Source organism: Neovison vison, chromosome 6 (genome assembly GCF_020171115.1).
Source record: "Neovison vison isolate M4711 chromosome 6, ASM_NN_V1, whole genome shotgun sequence".
Taxonomy (NCBI): Eukaryota; Metazoa; Chordata; class Mammalia; order Carnivora; family Mustelidae; genus Neogale; species Neogale vison.
In genome coordinates this window covers 157,775,658-157,788,809 of record NC_058096.1, presented here as the reverse complement: position 1 = coordinate 157,788,809, position 13,152 = coordinate 157,775,658, and the positions used below count along the sequence as shown (strand labels likewise).

The following is a 13,152-nucleotide window of genomic DNA, read 5'->3' as shown; positions in this document are numbered from 1 at the left end:
CTGTCGTTCTTTTATTTTGCACAGTTACTGCTTCATCCACTCAGTGGGCACCCCTGGGAGTGCTGGAGAAGGAAGGGCTTGTGACTGCATCCATTTTCCTCATGACTTTTTTTTTTTTTTTTACTGTAGTCAAAGACACAATGTAATATTTATCATTTTAACCATTTTTTTTTAAAAGATTTTGTTTATCTGACAGCACAAGCAGGATGAGCGGCAGGCAGGGGGAAGGGGAGAAGCAGGCTCTCTGCTGAGCAGGGAGCCCGATGTGGGATCCCAGGAGCCTGGGATCGTGACCTGAGTCGAAGGCGGATGCTTAACTGACTGAGCTGCTGAGATGCCCTGTCTTAACCATTTTTAAATGTGCAGTACAGTGACATTACCTGTGTGCCTCTTGTTGGGCGGCAGGACTCTGAGATTTTTCATCTTGTAAAACAAGCTCTGCACCCATTGAACACTTGCGCCCTTCCTGCTGGCCCTAGCCTCTGACAAGCACCATTCCTCTAAGAGTTTGACTCTATTCGATAACTCACGTAAGTGGAATCATGCAGTATTTGTCTTGTGACTGGCTTATTTCACTTGGCATTATGTCCTCAAGGTTCGTCCACGTTGTAGCGTATCACAGTACTTCCTTCTTTTTTTTTTTAATTTAAATTTTAATTTTTTTAGAGCCTGAACACATGCAAGGGGAGAGGAGCAGAGAGAGAGTGGGAGAGAGAGAGAGAGAAGTGGGGAGTGGGGGGGAATCCTAATCAGGCTTCATGCCCAGCGTGGGGCCTGATGTGGAGTTTGATCCCATGACCCTGAGAGATCATGACCTGCGCCAGAGTCAACAGTCAGATGCACTCAACTGACTGAGCCACCTGGGCACCCCATTTCTTTCTTTTTTAGGGCTGAATACTATTCTTCTGTATATATGTACCATATTTTGTTTACCCATTGATGGATATTTGGGTTGCTTCTACCTCTTGGGTATCGCGAATAATGCTGCTATGAACATAGGTGTGCACATAGCTCTTCAAGATTCTGTGTTCAATTATTTTGTATATATATCCAGAAGTAGGATTGCTAAACTCTATGGTAATTGTATTTTTTAATTTTTGGAGGAGCTGTCACACTATTTTCTCACCATGGCTACACCATTTTACGTTCCCACCAACAGTGCACCAGAGAAGGGTCCCAATTTCTCCACATCACTGCCCACACATTTCCATTCCTTTACTAGTGGCCACCCTAGTGGGCGCAACATGGTATTTCAAATTTCCCTAATGATTAGTGATATTGAGCATCTTTACACGGGCTTGATGGCCATTTGTGTATCTTCTTTGGAGAAATGTCTGTTTTACTCCTTTGCACATTTTTAAATTGGATTGTTTTGCTGTGGTTGAGTTAGTCCCTATGGGTTTTTTGCACATATGCCATCTTTCTAGAAAAGGCCTGCCCTAGGTCCTCTCTGTTCCCAGCCCCCTCTCTCCTCCCTGGTTTAGAGTCCGCTTCCTCCTTGAAGCTGGTCCTTTGGTGACCGTGCTTTCTGGAATGAGCTTAGCATCTTTTGAGTCATTAAGAACCGAACATCATGTAGTTACCTTTGAATGTATAACTTAACCTGTGTGTATGTCTCCTTTTTTATGGAAGTTGCTTGAGGGAGAGGCTGCATCTTTTACCCTTTTTACTGTCAGTACTTGGAGACAATCTCTCTAAGGAGGGGTGTCTAAAAGTGTGCTTGAGTAAGATGAGGGCTGAGTGTCCCTGTTAAAGCAATTAGAAAGCAAATCAGTTGCCATCCCATCTTGGTTGCTGTCTGAGTTTGGCTAGAGCCATGAGGTAAAATGCTCTAACATGGCTCTAGAGGTGACAGGTGAAAGTAAGGTACAGGGAGTGGTAATGTCATCCATGTTTACATTTTATTTATTATTATTTTTTTTTACTTACTTGACAGATCACAAGTAGGCAGAGAAGCAGGCAGAGAGAGGGGAAGGAGGCTCCCTGCTGAGCAAAGAGCCCGATGCGGGGCTCGATCCCAGGACCCTGAGATCACGACCTGAGCTGAAGGCAGAGGCTTAACCCACTGAGCCACCCAGGCCCCCCCCATGTTTACATTTTAGAGGACTTTTATCCACTTGCTTTTTCTTTAATGTGTCAAGTCCTCTTGTCAAGGCTTTCTGCGTATTTGAAAATGAAACACAGGAAGACAGGTGTTATTCAAACACCTTTAAACCCTCGGGAGGTAGCTGGAGTGTGAGCATGGGACCTGTATCCCCAAGGAACATAATGTTGGATTCCAGGGTGGGTTTGAAGAGGGGGAGGTGGGCTGGGTTTTTTGCATACAGCATCTGGTGCTGATTCAGAGTAAAGAACAGATGGAGAATTTGAAAGCTGTGTCAGGGCGTGAAGTGTCTCATTGACCAATGATGTTTTCTCTGCCCTGAACCCAGCACTGTCCCCCAGCATTGCTCGTGTGCAGATGACAGTTTAAGAGGTAGAGAAAAAGAAATCATTTCTTACTGTAAACACCCAGCCCACCTGGCATAGGCACAGACTCTTTTCTTTAATTTGGGAGGGCATCTCAAAATGGTCAAGTCTGGTGGTTCTGCTTTTCAGTCATCTCCAAGGCTCAGACGACAAATAATGGAAGCATCTGGATTGTTTCTGGTGGCAACCGTGTTCTTGGCTCTAGGTCATGTCCTTTCCAAATGCCAGGGCAGTCCCTGTCTGTTCACTGCTTCTCATCTGTCTGCTGTTTCAAAGCTGCAGGGTCCATTTCTGCATTTACTTCTATTGCTGTGTTTCCTGGTTGTTGTTGTTTAGAGAATTTTTAAGGAGCTAAAACATATGCAAGAAAGTATAGAAATAATTTGTGTCACTTTGATGATTGTCATTGGGTCAACATTCTCAGAATTGACTTTCCCAGTACCTCAGAAGCCCCTTCCTGTGCCTTCCAGGCTACTCCCTCCTCCCTTGGAGCAGGGGGCAGAAGGGGGGGCACTTACTTGCTGGGTAGGGGAGCTCTGTGGCATCGTGGTCCTGACCCCCTCCACCCACTGTTCCCGGTGGCCCAGGGCCTGGCCCTGACTGTGCAGGGTGGACCTGAGGCGTGGTCATAGCTCTGGCCATCTGTGTAAGAGGGTGGGGTGGGGACCTACGTGCCTTTGTGGCTGAGCCATTGGGAGAGGCCCAGGATCCACTCCCCCTCCCCCTGCCCCCCCCGACACTGCCTGCCCAGGAAGGACATGCTACTTCCATATAACAAATAAGACTTTTGAAATAAAACTTGCTCATTTTCTCCTTTTATTTTTTGGAAGTTAAAAAAAAAAAAAAGCACAACCATCCTTATAACTGGAAAGATGTCAGATTCTAAGATTTGGGGTGAAGGTAGACCCTCCTCCCCTTTCTTAGGATTATTTGGAATCTGAGTTTGGCTGGTCTTTCTGCTTTTTTTTTTTAGAGAATGCTCTTCTTTTTCTGTTCTTCCCTGATCTGCCCCCCTTCCTCCCTCACAGCAGAACTCATTTAGAGAGATTGATGGGGTTAGTAATCCTTTGGAGACAGTCCCTAGGAATTTTTTTTAACTTAGGAGTCAGATTGACATGCGTGTGTGTATATATAATGATAATCAGGGATAAACAGTCTTTTCTTTCTATAATTTATATTCAGAAATACTCTTTGTTGTTTTCCTACATGCATACTGGCTTTGACACTTTGATCTCTGACCTCACAGAATGCCTTAATTTTAGTTTAGTTTACTGTGAAATGCAATATTTGGATTTTCTAGGAATTCTTCAAGATCACTTCTTAAACAGTTTATGGCACTTAAAAAACAAACAAATGAGGAGACAATAAACTAGACATTAAATGCAGAACATCCTTCCTTAGAAGAGTCAGCAGGCCTCATGGTAAACATCCGCCTCTTTTTACTGTCCCTCCGGCCCAGAGATACAATAAAATGCAGTAAGCCCTGGAAGCCAAGGGCTTTCCTGAGTCTATAAGCTAAAATAGGAGTTACAGGAGCCAGCCAACTAGATGGCTTGCAAGCCAAGGGAATTGAGTCAGAACTAAACCTTGAAAAAATCAACTGCTTGGTGGAGTGGAGAGATTACGGGCTTTGTGACAGATTTGTACAGGTCCTTGAGAAACCTGCAGTGAGCACAAGACAGTATCAAGTGCAGAGGTATGACGCTTTGCAATATAAGGAATATTAAGAAATTTGTTTTATGTCATTTAATGTCCTAGGGCAAGAGCCAGTGAGTGTGTGGGCAAATTCACCTTTCCAGTAGTTTCGCCTGTGGGCAGAGTGGCCTTGTTGGGGGGGTCCTACGGGCTGTTGCTTTGAAGGAAGAGAGGCTGGCAGGCCGTGACTTTCATCAGAGGACAGTCTGAGGGCCCCAAAGAGGCCCCTCTCACTGGGTGCCCTGAGTATTTCACTTGGTCCTAGAGTGGTCATTTCAGGGGTATTGGTGCCTGTGGATAAGGCTGGGAACCCAACAGCCACCAGAGCTATCTCAGGCAGTGGGTTTGATGGCTCCTCAGGCAAGAAATTGAAATTTTCTTTTCTTTTTTTTGAAAGATTTTACTTATTTATTTGACAGAGAGATCACAAGTAGGCTGAGAGGCAGACAGAGAAAGAAGGGGGAAGCAGGCTCCCTGCTGAGCAGAGAGCCCAATGTGGGGCTTGATCCCAGGACCCCGAGATCATGACCTGAGCCAAAGGCAGAGGCTTAACCCACTAAGTCACCCAGGCACCCCAGGAAGTAGAAGTTTTAAATGGAAAATGGTAAGTGTTTTCTAGTGAGACAAGGAGGGCCCTGAAAGGGTGAGTTCCAGTCCTGTTTGTAGCACTTGCTGGTTCTGAGCCCACTTGGGGTCCCCACATGTGAAGCAGGAATTCTGGACTCCTGTGCTCACCCCCAGTGTGGCAGAAGAAGTCAAACATGGGCCATAGAAATGCTGAACATTGTGGCCTGTTGTGCATTTGAAGGAGAGAAACCAAGAAGTTAAAAACTGATTATTTTAAAATGTGGTATTTTAAGGCAATACATTTGTAGGCCAGACTGAAGTGGCTAGGGAGTGGAAGTGAATGGCACATGTGCACGAGAACTTGGCACACCCTGGGAGTGAGCAGGTCGGACCCCGACCAAACTTGTGGATGCCTGGACATGAGTGGTCATACATGGAGTGGGCAGTTATGTCTGAATATGAGGCTGGGGGTGTCTTTGGTGGGTGGAGAAGGATGTGCCCAGGCCACGTTCCTGCCGCGGGCTCCCATTCCAGGGTCTGTTGGACCCTGGTGCTGAGAGGCTGTCAGAGAGCTAATTATGGCGTCTGTCTATCCATCTAATGGCCTCATCTCACATAGGCCAAGCGATAGCCCACCTCGGATCCCTCTGCCTTGAACCTCCTCCCAGGTGCCCTCCTAGCCATTCCTTTGATTACTCAGGCCTCTGCTCAGACGGCCCCTCCTCAGAGTAGCCCTCCCTGACCTGCCTGTGGAAACCAACCATGTTCTGGCATGAGGGAACATTGGGGTGAGATGGAAATGTTCTATATCTTGTTTATGGGCTGTGTACATGAGTGTACACCTTTGTCAAAGCTCATTAAGTGGCATACTTGGGATTTGAGCATTTGCTCTATGTTCATCTACTTTGAAAAAAGAGCCATCAACATCTACTTCTAGTTAATGGTGCACATGCTGAAATCTTTCTGTAGGCAGAAACAGTCAAATACGGGCGGTGGTTCAGCCTGCTACTTTGCCCTGAACCAGCTCAAAACAGGAACTCCCCATGTGTGTCCTGCCATCCAGCAGCCTTGTGAGGGCTGGAGTCTGTCTCCCCCACCAGGCTGACCCAGTTCTCTGACTGTTCATTGCTGTATCATCAGGGCCTAGCAGAAAGCCTTGCACACAGTAGGTGCTCAATAAATACTCGATGGGTGACTACTGATGGGTGAATACTCAATGCTCCTGTGAGGCACGCCTAGCATACTTATCTGGCCTGAGGGCCTCAAGGATGTGTTTTGGGGGTTGTCTTCTCTTGACCTGGTTCCCTTTTCTTTGCCTTTCTTGCTCTCTGTCACTGTGGTGGTTCCCCAGGGCCCATCAGCTCTGCCCCCAGCTTGCACCCTGAAGCCATTCCCTCCTTTCCTCCCCACTGCCCCCATCCCAGGCCTGGCCAGCATCCATTCTCACCCGGACATTCATGTCTACTCCCCACCTGCGGTCTCCAGACAGTGGCCGTGTTGTCTTTCTACACTGTAATGCAGATCATGCCACTCACCCATCAGCTTCCTCTGCACGTCCACCAAAGTCCTAGTCGTCAAGGTCTACAGGACCCCTTGCTTTGAAGGAATGAAGAGCAGGCTGATCTCTTTCTTCCCACTACAGTCCAGACCAGCCCACCAATGACCTTCCTTTCCCTTGAACCTCCAAGCCTTTCTCACGTGCTTCCTCAGCACCCAATGACTGCACCCTTGAGTGTAGCTGGTGCTCTCCCCCTTAAACTCTGTCCTTTCCACCCCCAGAGTCTCTGTCCCATAACCCCGGGTTTTTCCTCCCCAGGCCTCAGCACTAGGGACAACCCCTATTTGTTTATGTGTTTGTTTCCTTTTTCTTCCTAGTAGCTTCCCAGGGGCATGTTTGTGTTTGTATGGGTTGCTGATGTCTCAGACAGCACCTGGAGCCAAGGTATGGCTGGGCGGGAGGGAGGATGGCTTTCTGACCCCTCTGCCCCCTCCTCTTGTGGAACCACTTGGCATTGCTAATGCTCTGCTTTGGGACCTCCTGGGGCTGAGTTTCCTGCTCTGACCCCCTCTCTGTCCTTTAGGCCTGTGCCCACCGCTGGAAGAACATCTACTACGAAACAGACCACATCTTGCCCCACGGCTTCTGTTACATCATTCCGTCCAACCTCCAGGCCAAAGGCAGGACACTGATCCCTTGCTATGAAGGTGAGCACTTCTGATCCCCCCCACCCCCCCCACCCCACACCTGCCGTGGCACCCTGAACAACTCCCATCGTCTCCGTTTCCCGTAGCTTTCCAAACTCTAACTGGAGGGCAGCAGTGAGTCCCCAGTTGGCCTCTTGGCACCCATGGCTCTGCCCAGGAATGGGGGTGAGCAGGGGCTGTCGTTTCAGACCCCGCCTAGCCCCAGCCCTGCCCATCTCTGCCCCAGAGCTCATGGTGTGCACTGAGCTATATGAAGTCTTAGTCTAAAATTCACCAAGCCTCAGCCAAGCCGTCGGGCAGAAGTTGGTTTTCTGGCACTGCCACATGCTGTGCAGCCTTAGGAGAGCTGCTTTCTCTTCTGGGCCTCGATATCCTCGCCTGAAAATTCAGGTTGGCTCGATGGTCTCCACGGTCCAAGCTCCCAGATGGTCTTAAGGCTCCTGAGACCGTCTTGTGGACAAATGTCCTGAGACAGTGGGAATCCCGAAACCCAGGATTCGGTCATTCCCTAACATCACAAGGCTCTTTCCTTCCCATCTGTTCCACATACTGTCATGACAGTTTGAGGACCTCTTTGCCAAGGGCACTTGGGATCTTGGGAGGGAAATGTATTTTCCAGTCTCCCTGCTTAAAACCTCCAAACACCACTGAGATGATCATTATGATTTCTTTTTAATTAAAAAATGTTTTTTGAGCTGATCATTATTTAGCTCAGTTGAACTTGAGGTTTAAGGATCCAGGAAACGCTCGCCTTTTCATTGGTTTTAGAGTTTGGACACTCCGGTTTTCTTTGCCTAATTCTGAGGGAGCTAGCACTTGTTCCCTCTCTAAGTGCTGTGCTATTGATATTTTAATCCTCCTTCTAATTTACTTGCTTGGACTGAAGTCTTCACCAGCCTGTGTCCACGTTTCCTCTGGGCCTCCCTGGGGTTTCCCAGGCTTCAAAATTTTGAGGCCACCAAAGATGGTTCTGAGAACTGCTCTCTAGACACATGCATTTTTCTGCCTCCTGGAGGACCCTCCAGGGCCCTGAAGGGAACTCGGGTGCCCTGAACAGGTGTTCTGTGCAGCAGTTTCATGGAAGAACGGGCAGGGCCCCTGTAGGGGGCATGAACGCTGACCTTCTGTGAGGACGAGCCTTGTTCTTTTCCTCTGTGTCCACATTTGATCAGCTGTGGCTGGACCATGTGGGGAAATTGAACTCCAGCCCTGTTTATCTCTGTATTGCCCCCGTCAGAAGAAAAACTTCTGAAAAATGGACATAATGTAGTCTGCCGACAGAGACGGACAGATAGTATAAATAAATCAACAAGGGGTCAAGGCTGTGTTTTGACTACCCCAGCTTACTCCTTACTCCCGCCCCCCTGTCCCACCCCAGGAAGAAAAGGGGAAGCTCCTGGCACAACTCTGTGGGTAGCTCATTGGCCTGGGGAGAGGAGAGGGAATTGATACGAGTACCGGAAACAAAGATGATTGAATCCAAACCAGTTGTGCAAGAAGACCAGGATGTTGGTTTTCCCAGAAGACATATTGTGAAATAGGGATATGTTGCTGTCCCTGGTGTTTGCTCCGTATCCCACTGTAAGCACTGGAACGTGGAAGGGCAGACCTCTGAAGAGGTGGGAGCTTGTGGCCACCATGGCTCACACTTGTGCACGATGTGTTGTTTTAAGTAGCTGTGAGCTCAGCACTGGGCCAGTGTTGGTTTGGGGGACTTGACACCCTCTCTCATGTCATCTTTACAACTCTCTTCACTTGGGTTTTGAATATGTGTAGTTTTCTGGAGGTCATTCCAGAAGACCCAGTGGGGCTATGGGAGGCAAGAAGAGGGAGGGAAGACAGCCCTTGAGAGATGCTACCTACAAGTTACCATCATGGGCAGCTGGGGCGCGAGCTCTGGGGAGCTCTGGGGCTAGCAGAGAACACACCTTGGGATTACCCACCTGAGGTGTGTAGGGGCTGGAGTCTTTCCACCATTCTGTCCTGCTGTGTGTGGGGGCAGGGAAGGCCCCCCAGCAGGTGATGTGGGTGCTGGCCTCCAGGCTGCATCCTGGGAATGGTGAGGGTGGCAGGGTGTGGGTGGGGCCCCTGATGCTTGACAGGAAGGTGGAAGCCCACGTGAGCCAAGGAGGAGCCACAGCAGGGTCCAGTTTCCTCTCAGTTCAGGGCTGCTCTGCACATCCCTCATTCACAAGGGGGGGGCTTAGGAGATCTCATATGTTTCTTCCCCTTCTGGGTGGTTGTGACCCTCACCATGGAATGTGCCCCCTAGGGCTCACTGGCCCAGAAGAGCTACGTGTGGAACAGACCTACTCTGAACCTGCAGCCAGAACCCAACTAGACCAGCCAAAGCCCAGCTGACCTGTGGGAGTCGGAGTGGGAAGGGAACCGCTTGTTACTTGTCACAGACATTTCATGGTCATTAGGCAGTCATAGTTGACATGGGGCTCGACTCATGATCCCAGATTCCTCACACAGCAGTGGATGGACAATCAGCCCAGGCTGCCAGGGTTGTTCTTGAACTATTCCTTGACTTAATGATGGCCAAATGGAGCCAGCAAAGAAATGGCAAAAATGGTGGTACCCCTGCCTAGTCCTCCTTCTCCAATGGGCACACACACACTTCCATGTGCTAACTCATTCATGGGGCTGGGGAGTGTTGGGTTCTAAGAGCAGCCCCTAGAACAATGGGGCACTGAGGAGAATGCTTCTGTGGTTTTAGTTCCTGTAGGAGGCAAGGGGTGGCCGATGCTCAGATATCTCTAAAAGACTGGCTTGGCAAGATGAAGGATGTTGTCCCCAGTTAGAGACCCTTGCCTGTGCTCTGCTGGCTTTGGGGATGTCTGCCTCCCATTCTTGGGCACTTGGGTCTTAAAGCAACTGTATTTTTCTCTTAATGTGGAAAAACTTGGTGTCCCAAGCTCTCTGTTCCAAGTGAGGGATCACATGACCGCTAAGTACAATACAACAGAAGTATTTCAGAATTTGATAAGATTTTTGAATATCATCTTGATGAGCCTTCTTTCCTGAGGTCTAGAGTTGTGTGGCTTGCTCAAGGCTAGGTTTTTTTTTCCATTCTGTTATTCGTGTACCATGCAATGGAGAGGCAATGTAGTACGGTGGCAAAAGCCGTAGGCTCTGGACCCCAACAGCCAGAATTAAAGTCCTGGCTCCACCCTGGTGAATGTGCCTCAGCTACCTCAGGGGTCTGTGAAGAGGGTTAAAACTTGTCCATTCTTAGACTAGTGCCCAATGTGTGTGTGTGTGTGTTTGTGCACACTAAGCACATGTATATATACTGATACTCCATATTATGTGCTAACATACTATATGCCAGGCAAATGTGTGTTAGTCACTGTGGGGTGATTAATTTGTCTGCTAGGAACAGAGTCCACATAATCTTAAGTGCCTCATCAATAAAACCCAAATGACAGCCCCAGCTCTCGAGAAGTTCCCCAGCTGCAGGGGAAACAGAGGAAATAGGATGTTTCCCACGCGGGAGAGCTGTGCGGGGAGAGAAGTTCATGCCAGTGTGTTCCGCAGGGCACTTCTCCCCAAAGACCTAAGTGGCAGCCAAGCTCTACATGGTATGAAGACAGCTTATTTCATGTGACACCTGGAGAAATGGATGCCACTTTGAGTCTGCAGCTGAGGAAGTGCCCTGGAAGAGAAGCATGGTGGGAATCTGCTGTTGGCCATGGCAGTGGGTGCTGGAAAGGGAGGAAGGGGCCCTGCTTCCTCTGAGTGTGTCCACTGTGGACTAGCAGAAGGACCACTGAGGAGTGTGGGAGGCCTGCTGGGGGCCCGCTCTTCCATGCTTCTGTCTCTCTGGCCTCAGGCCTCTGGCTGGACCTCCATTGTGTCACCTCTGGGGGTTCTCTTCAGGGGCTCCTGAGAAAATTGAGATGTGCTCAGAAAACCCACACATTGTTCTCTCATTGTAGGCCTCCCAGAGGCTCACCTGTGCTCTCTTCAGAATGTTGCAATGTTGGTTTAATAGATGAAAGCCTCGAAGTCTATAGGCCTGTGTCTAGACTGTCTTGAACTTTTGAATTCTTAAAACATTGGTCTTTGGCACAAAGGCATTTTTCTCGTGACTTTTCAGGTGCTTCCTGTTTCTGGTTGGGTGGGAAATGCTATCAGAGTATCCTGTTTGGAACCAGGAAATGTAGAGGGAATGGGAAACAAAGATGACTTTCGGACACAATGTAGAATAAACCAATGGAGCATACCATTAAGTCAGCCGTTTAGCTTGTGCATGAGATGAGAACAGCATCATTACTACCAGATGTTGTTTGGTTTTATCTGAGCGTGTGAGAAGACGAGAAGTTCAGTGGGACGACATGGAGGGTGGGAACTATTGTAATCTCTATGAAACCTGTTGCTCTTAAGTCAGTGCCTTGTTTATATATATATATATATATATATATATAGTATAGGCACACAGATTTCTTTCATCCTTTGCCCTTGAGCCGCTGAGACAAGAAGCCAGAGCTTGGCAGGAATAGGGCTGTAAACAAGTCATCTTTTTTTTTTTTTTAAAACATTTATTTACTTATTTTAGAGAGTGCACATGTGAATGGGGGGAGGGACAGAGGGAGAGAATCTCAAGCAGATTCCTTGCTGAGCATGCAGCCCCACTGCCAGCCCAATCTCATGACCCATGAGGTCCACCTGAGCCGAAGCCGAGAGTTGGATACTCAACCGACTGAGCCTCCCAGACGCCCCACAGGTTGTCTTTTTATTGTGACAAAAATAGTCTCACTAATCTGGAAAAATTGGAAACAGCTCTGCTAAACTAACCAAAAGTGTCCCAGGTGAAACACTGATAAAGAAGCGGAACGAGAGCACCACCGTATGTTAGACCCAGTTTCAGAATCTGAGCAGTTCACTTGTTCCCATGATTGAACGCATAGCTCTATCTCGGTGACTTTGGGTAAACCCGCTGAGCCTCAGTGCTCTCATCTGTAAAATGGGGAGATTAACCTACTGAAGAGGTATTTGAGTATATTAGGTGCCTAGCTCAGAGTGAACACTCGATAAGTACGAATTTTTTAGTTTAAGTGCCGTAATAGAGAAGGTTTCTGGCAAATCCTGCTTTAATGAATAGATAAGGGAAGGTAGAAAGTTGAGTATTACAAAAATGACTTTAAGACTCCATGAAGGAAAAAAAAAAAAGACTCCACGAAAAGATGATAATGTCTTAGATATCTTTAAAGATCCTATTTGCACAACTTATTTACTGGTAAGCTCTCCTTTCCCCTTTCGGTAGATTAGGATCTAAAGTTTAATTCATGCCGTGTGTAAACATTCTCAAGTTGGCAATTGTTGGGGTCTGAATTTATCTAATTTCTCTGTGCCTTAAACTTGTCCCGTTGATTCCAAAGATTTCTGTGCTTTCTTATTAATTCGGGGTGACTGGCCTTTTATTCCTTGTAGCTTTTTCCTCTCTCAAGACAGGCTCATTTCTAGAGAAGGAAACATCACCCATTCCCATGTGAAGTTTTCTTCTCCTGTCTAGTGTGGAGTGCTGTGGCTCTGCAGGGGATAAAAATCAATCAAGAGCCATTTACAAATGAAAAGGACTTGAGGTTTTGTCTTGTTTTGTTGTGTTTTTGTTTTGTTTTGGAGAGAACCATAAAAAGCTAAGTTGATCCATTTAAATATTCAAGAACAAGCCCCATAAATTTTTATTAAATAAAGAACTCTACATTTACATAGGATTTTATGGTTTCTAAAGAGCTTTCATAAACATTATCTCATTTAAGTAAATATAACAAATTTAGAAACAGATGTAGTTCTGTATTATAACCAGTGAAGGCAGAGAGGGACCCTGAGGCGGAGAGAGAGGGAGGAAGCGTAGCTAGAGGGAAAAGCCAGGGCCAGAGGAGGTGACCAGGTCTCTGGCAGTGACTCTTAGGGCTCAGGGATCCCCATCGAGCTTTCATTTTGGTGCCAAGAATTTTTACTGTGGGGACAAATATATTCTATGTTTCCATACTCTGGGTGGAATTATTGACTACTTAAGCTATAATATCTAATATTTTCCTTACAGATGTCTAAATTTTATGACTTTCCTCTTCTAAAATTGCTAATCTGTATGACAGGTATCTTGGGTTTTATTCCTCTCAGAGCAACTAACTGATTCAGATTTACCTATCAGCTGTCAGGGATTGTGTTAGGGTACTTCACAGGTAGGCTCAGACTGAGTAATGA

General features: G+C 47.4%; 1 protein-coding gene across 1 annotated transcript in view; it reads left to right on the top strand.

Moving 5' to 3' along the window:
• The window catches only part of ITGA9 (integrin subunit alpha 9), a 336,018-nt gene that overhangs the window by 20,699 nt on the left and 302,167 nt on the right, over positions 1-13,152 (top strand). The window contains exon 4 of the mRNA XM_044252696.1: positions 6,813-6,936. Coding sequence (XP_044108631.1) covers positions 6,813-6,936 — 124 coding nt within the window. The remainder of the gene's footprint in view (positions 1-6,812; positions 6,937-13,152) is intronic.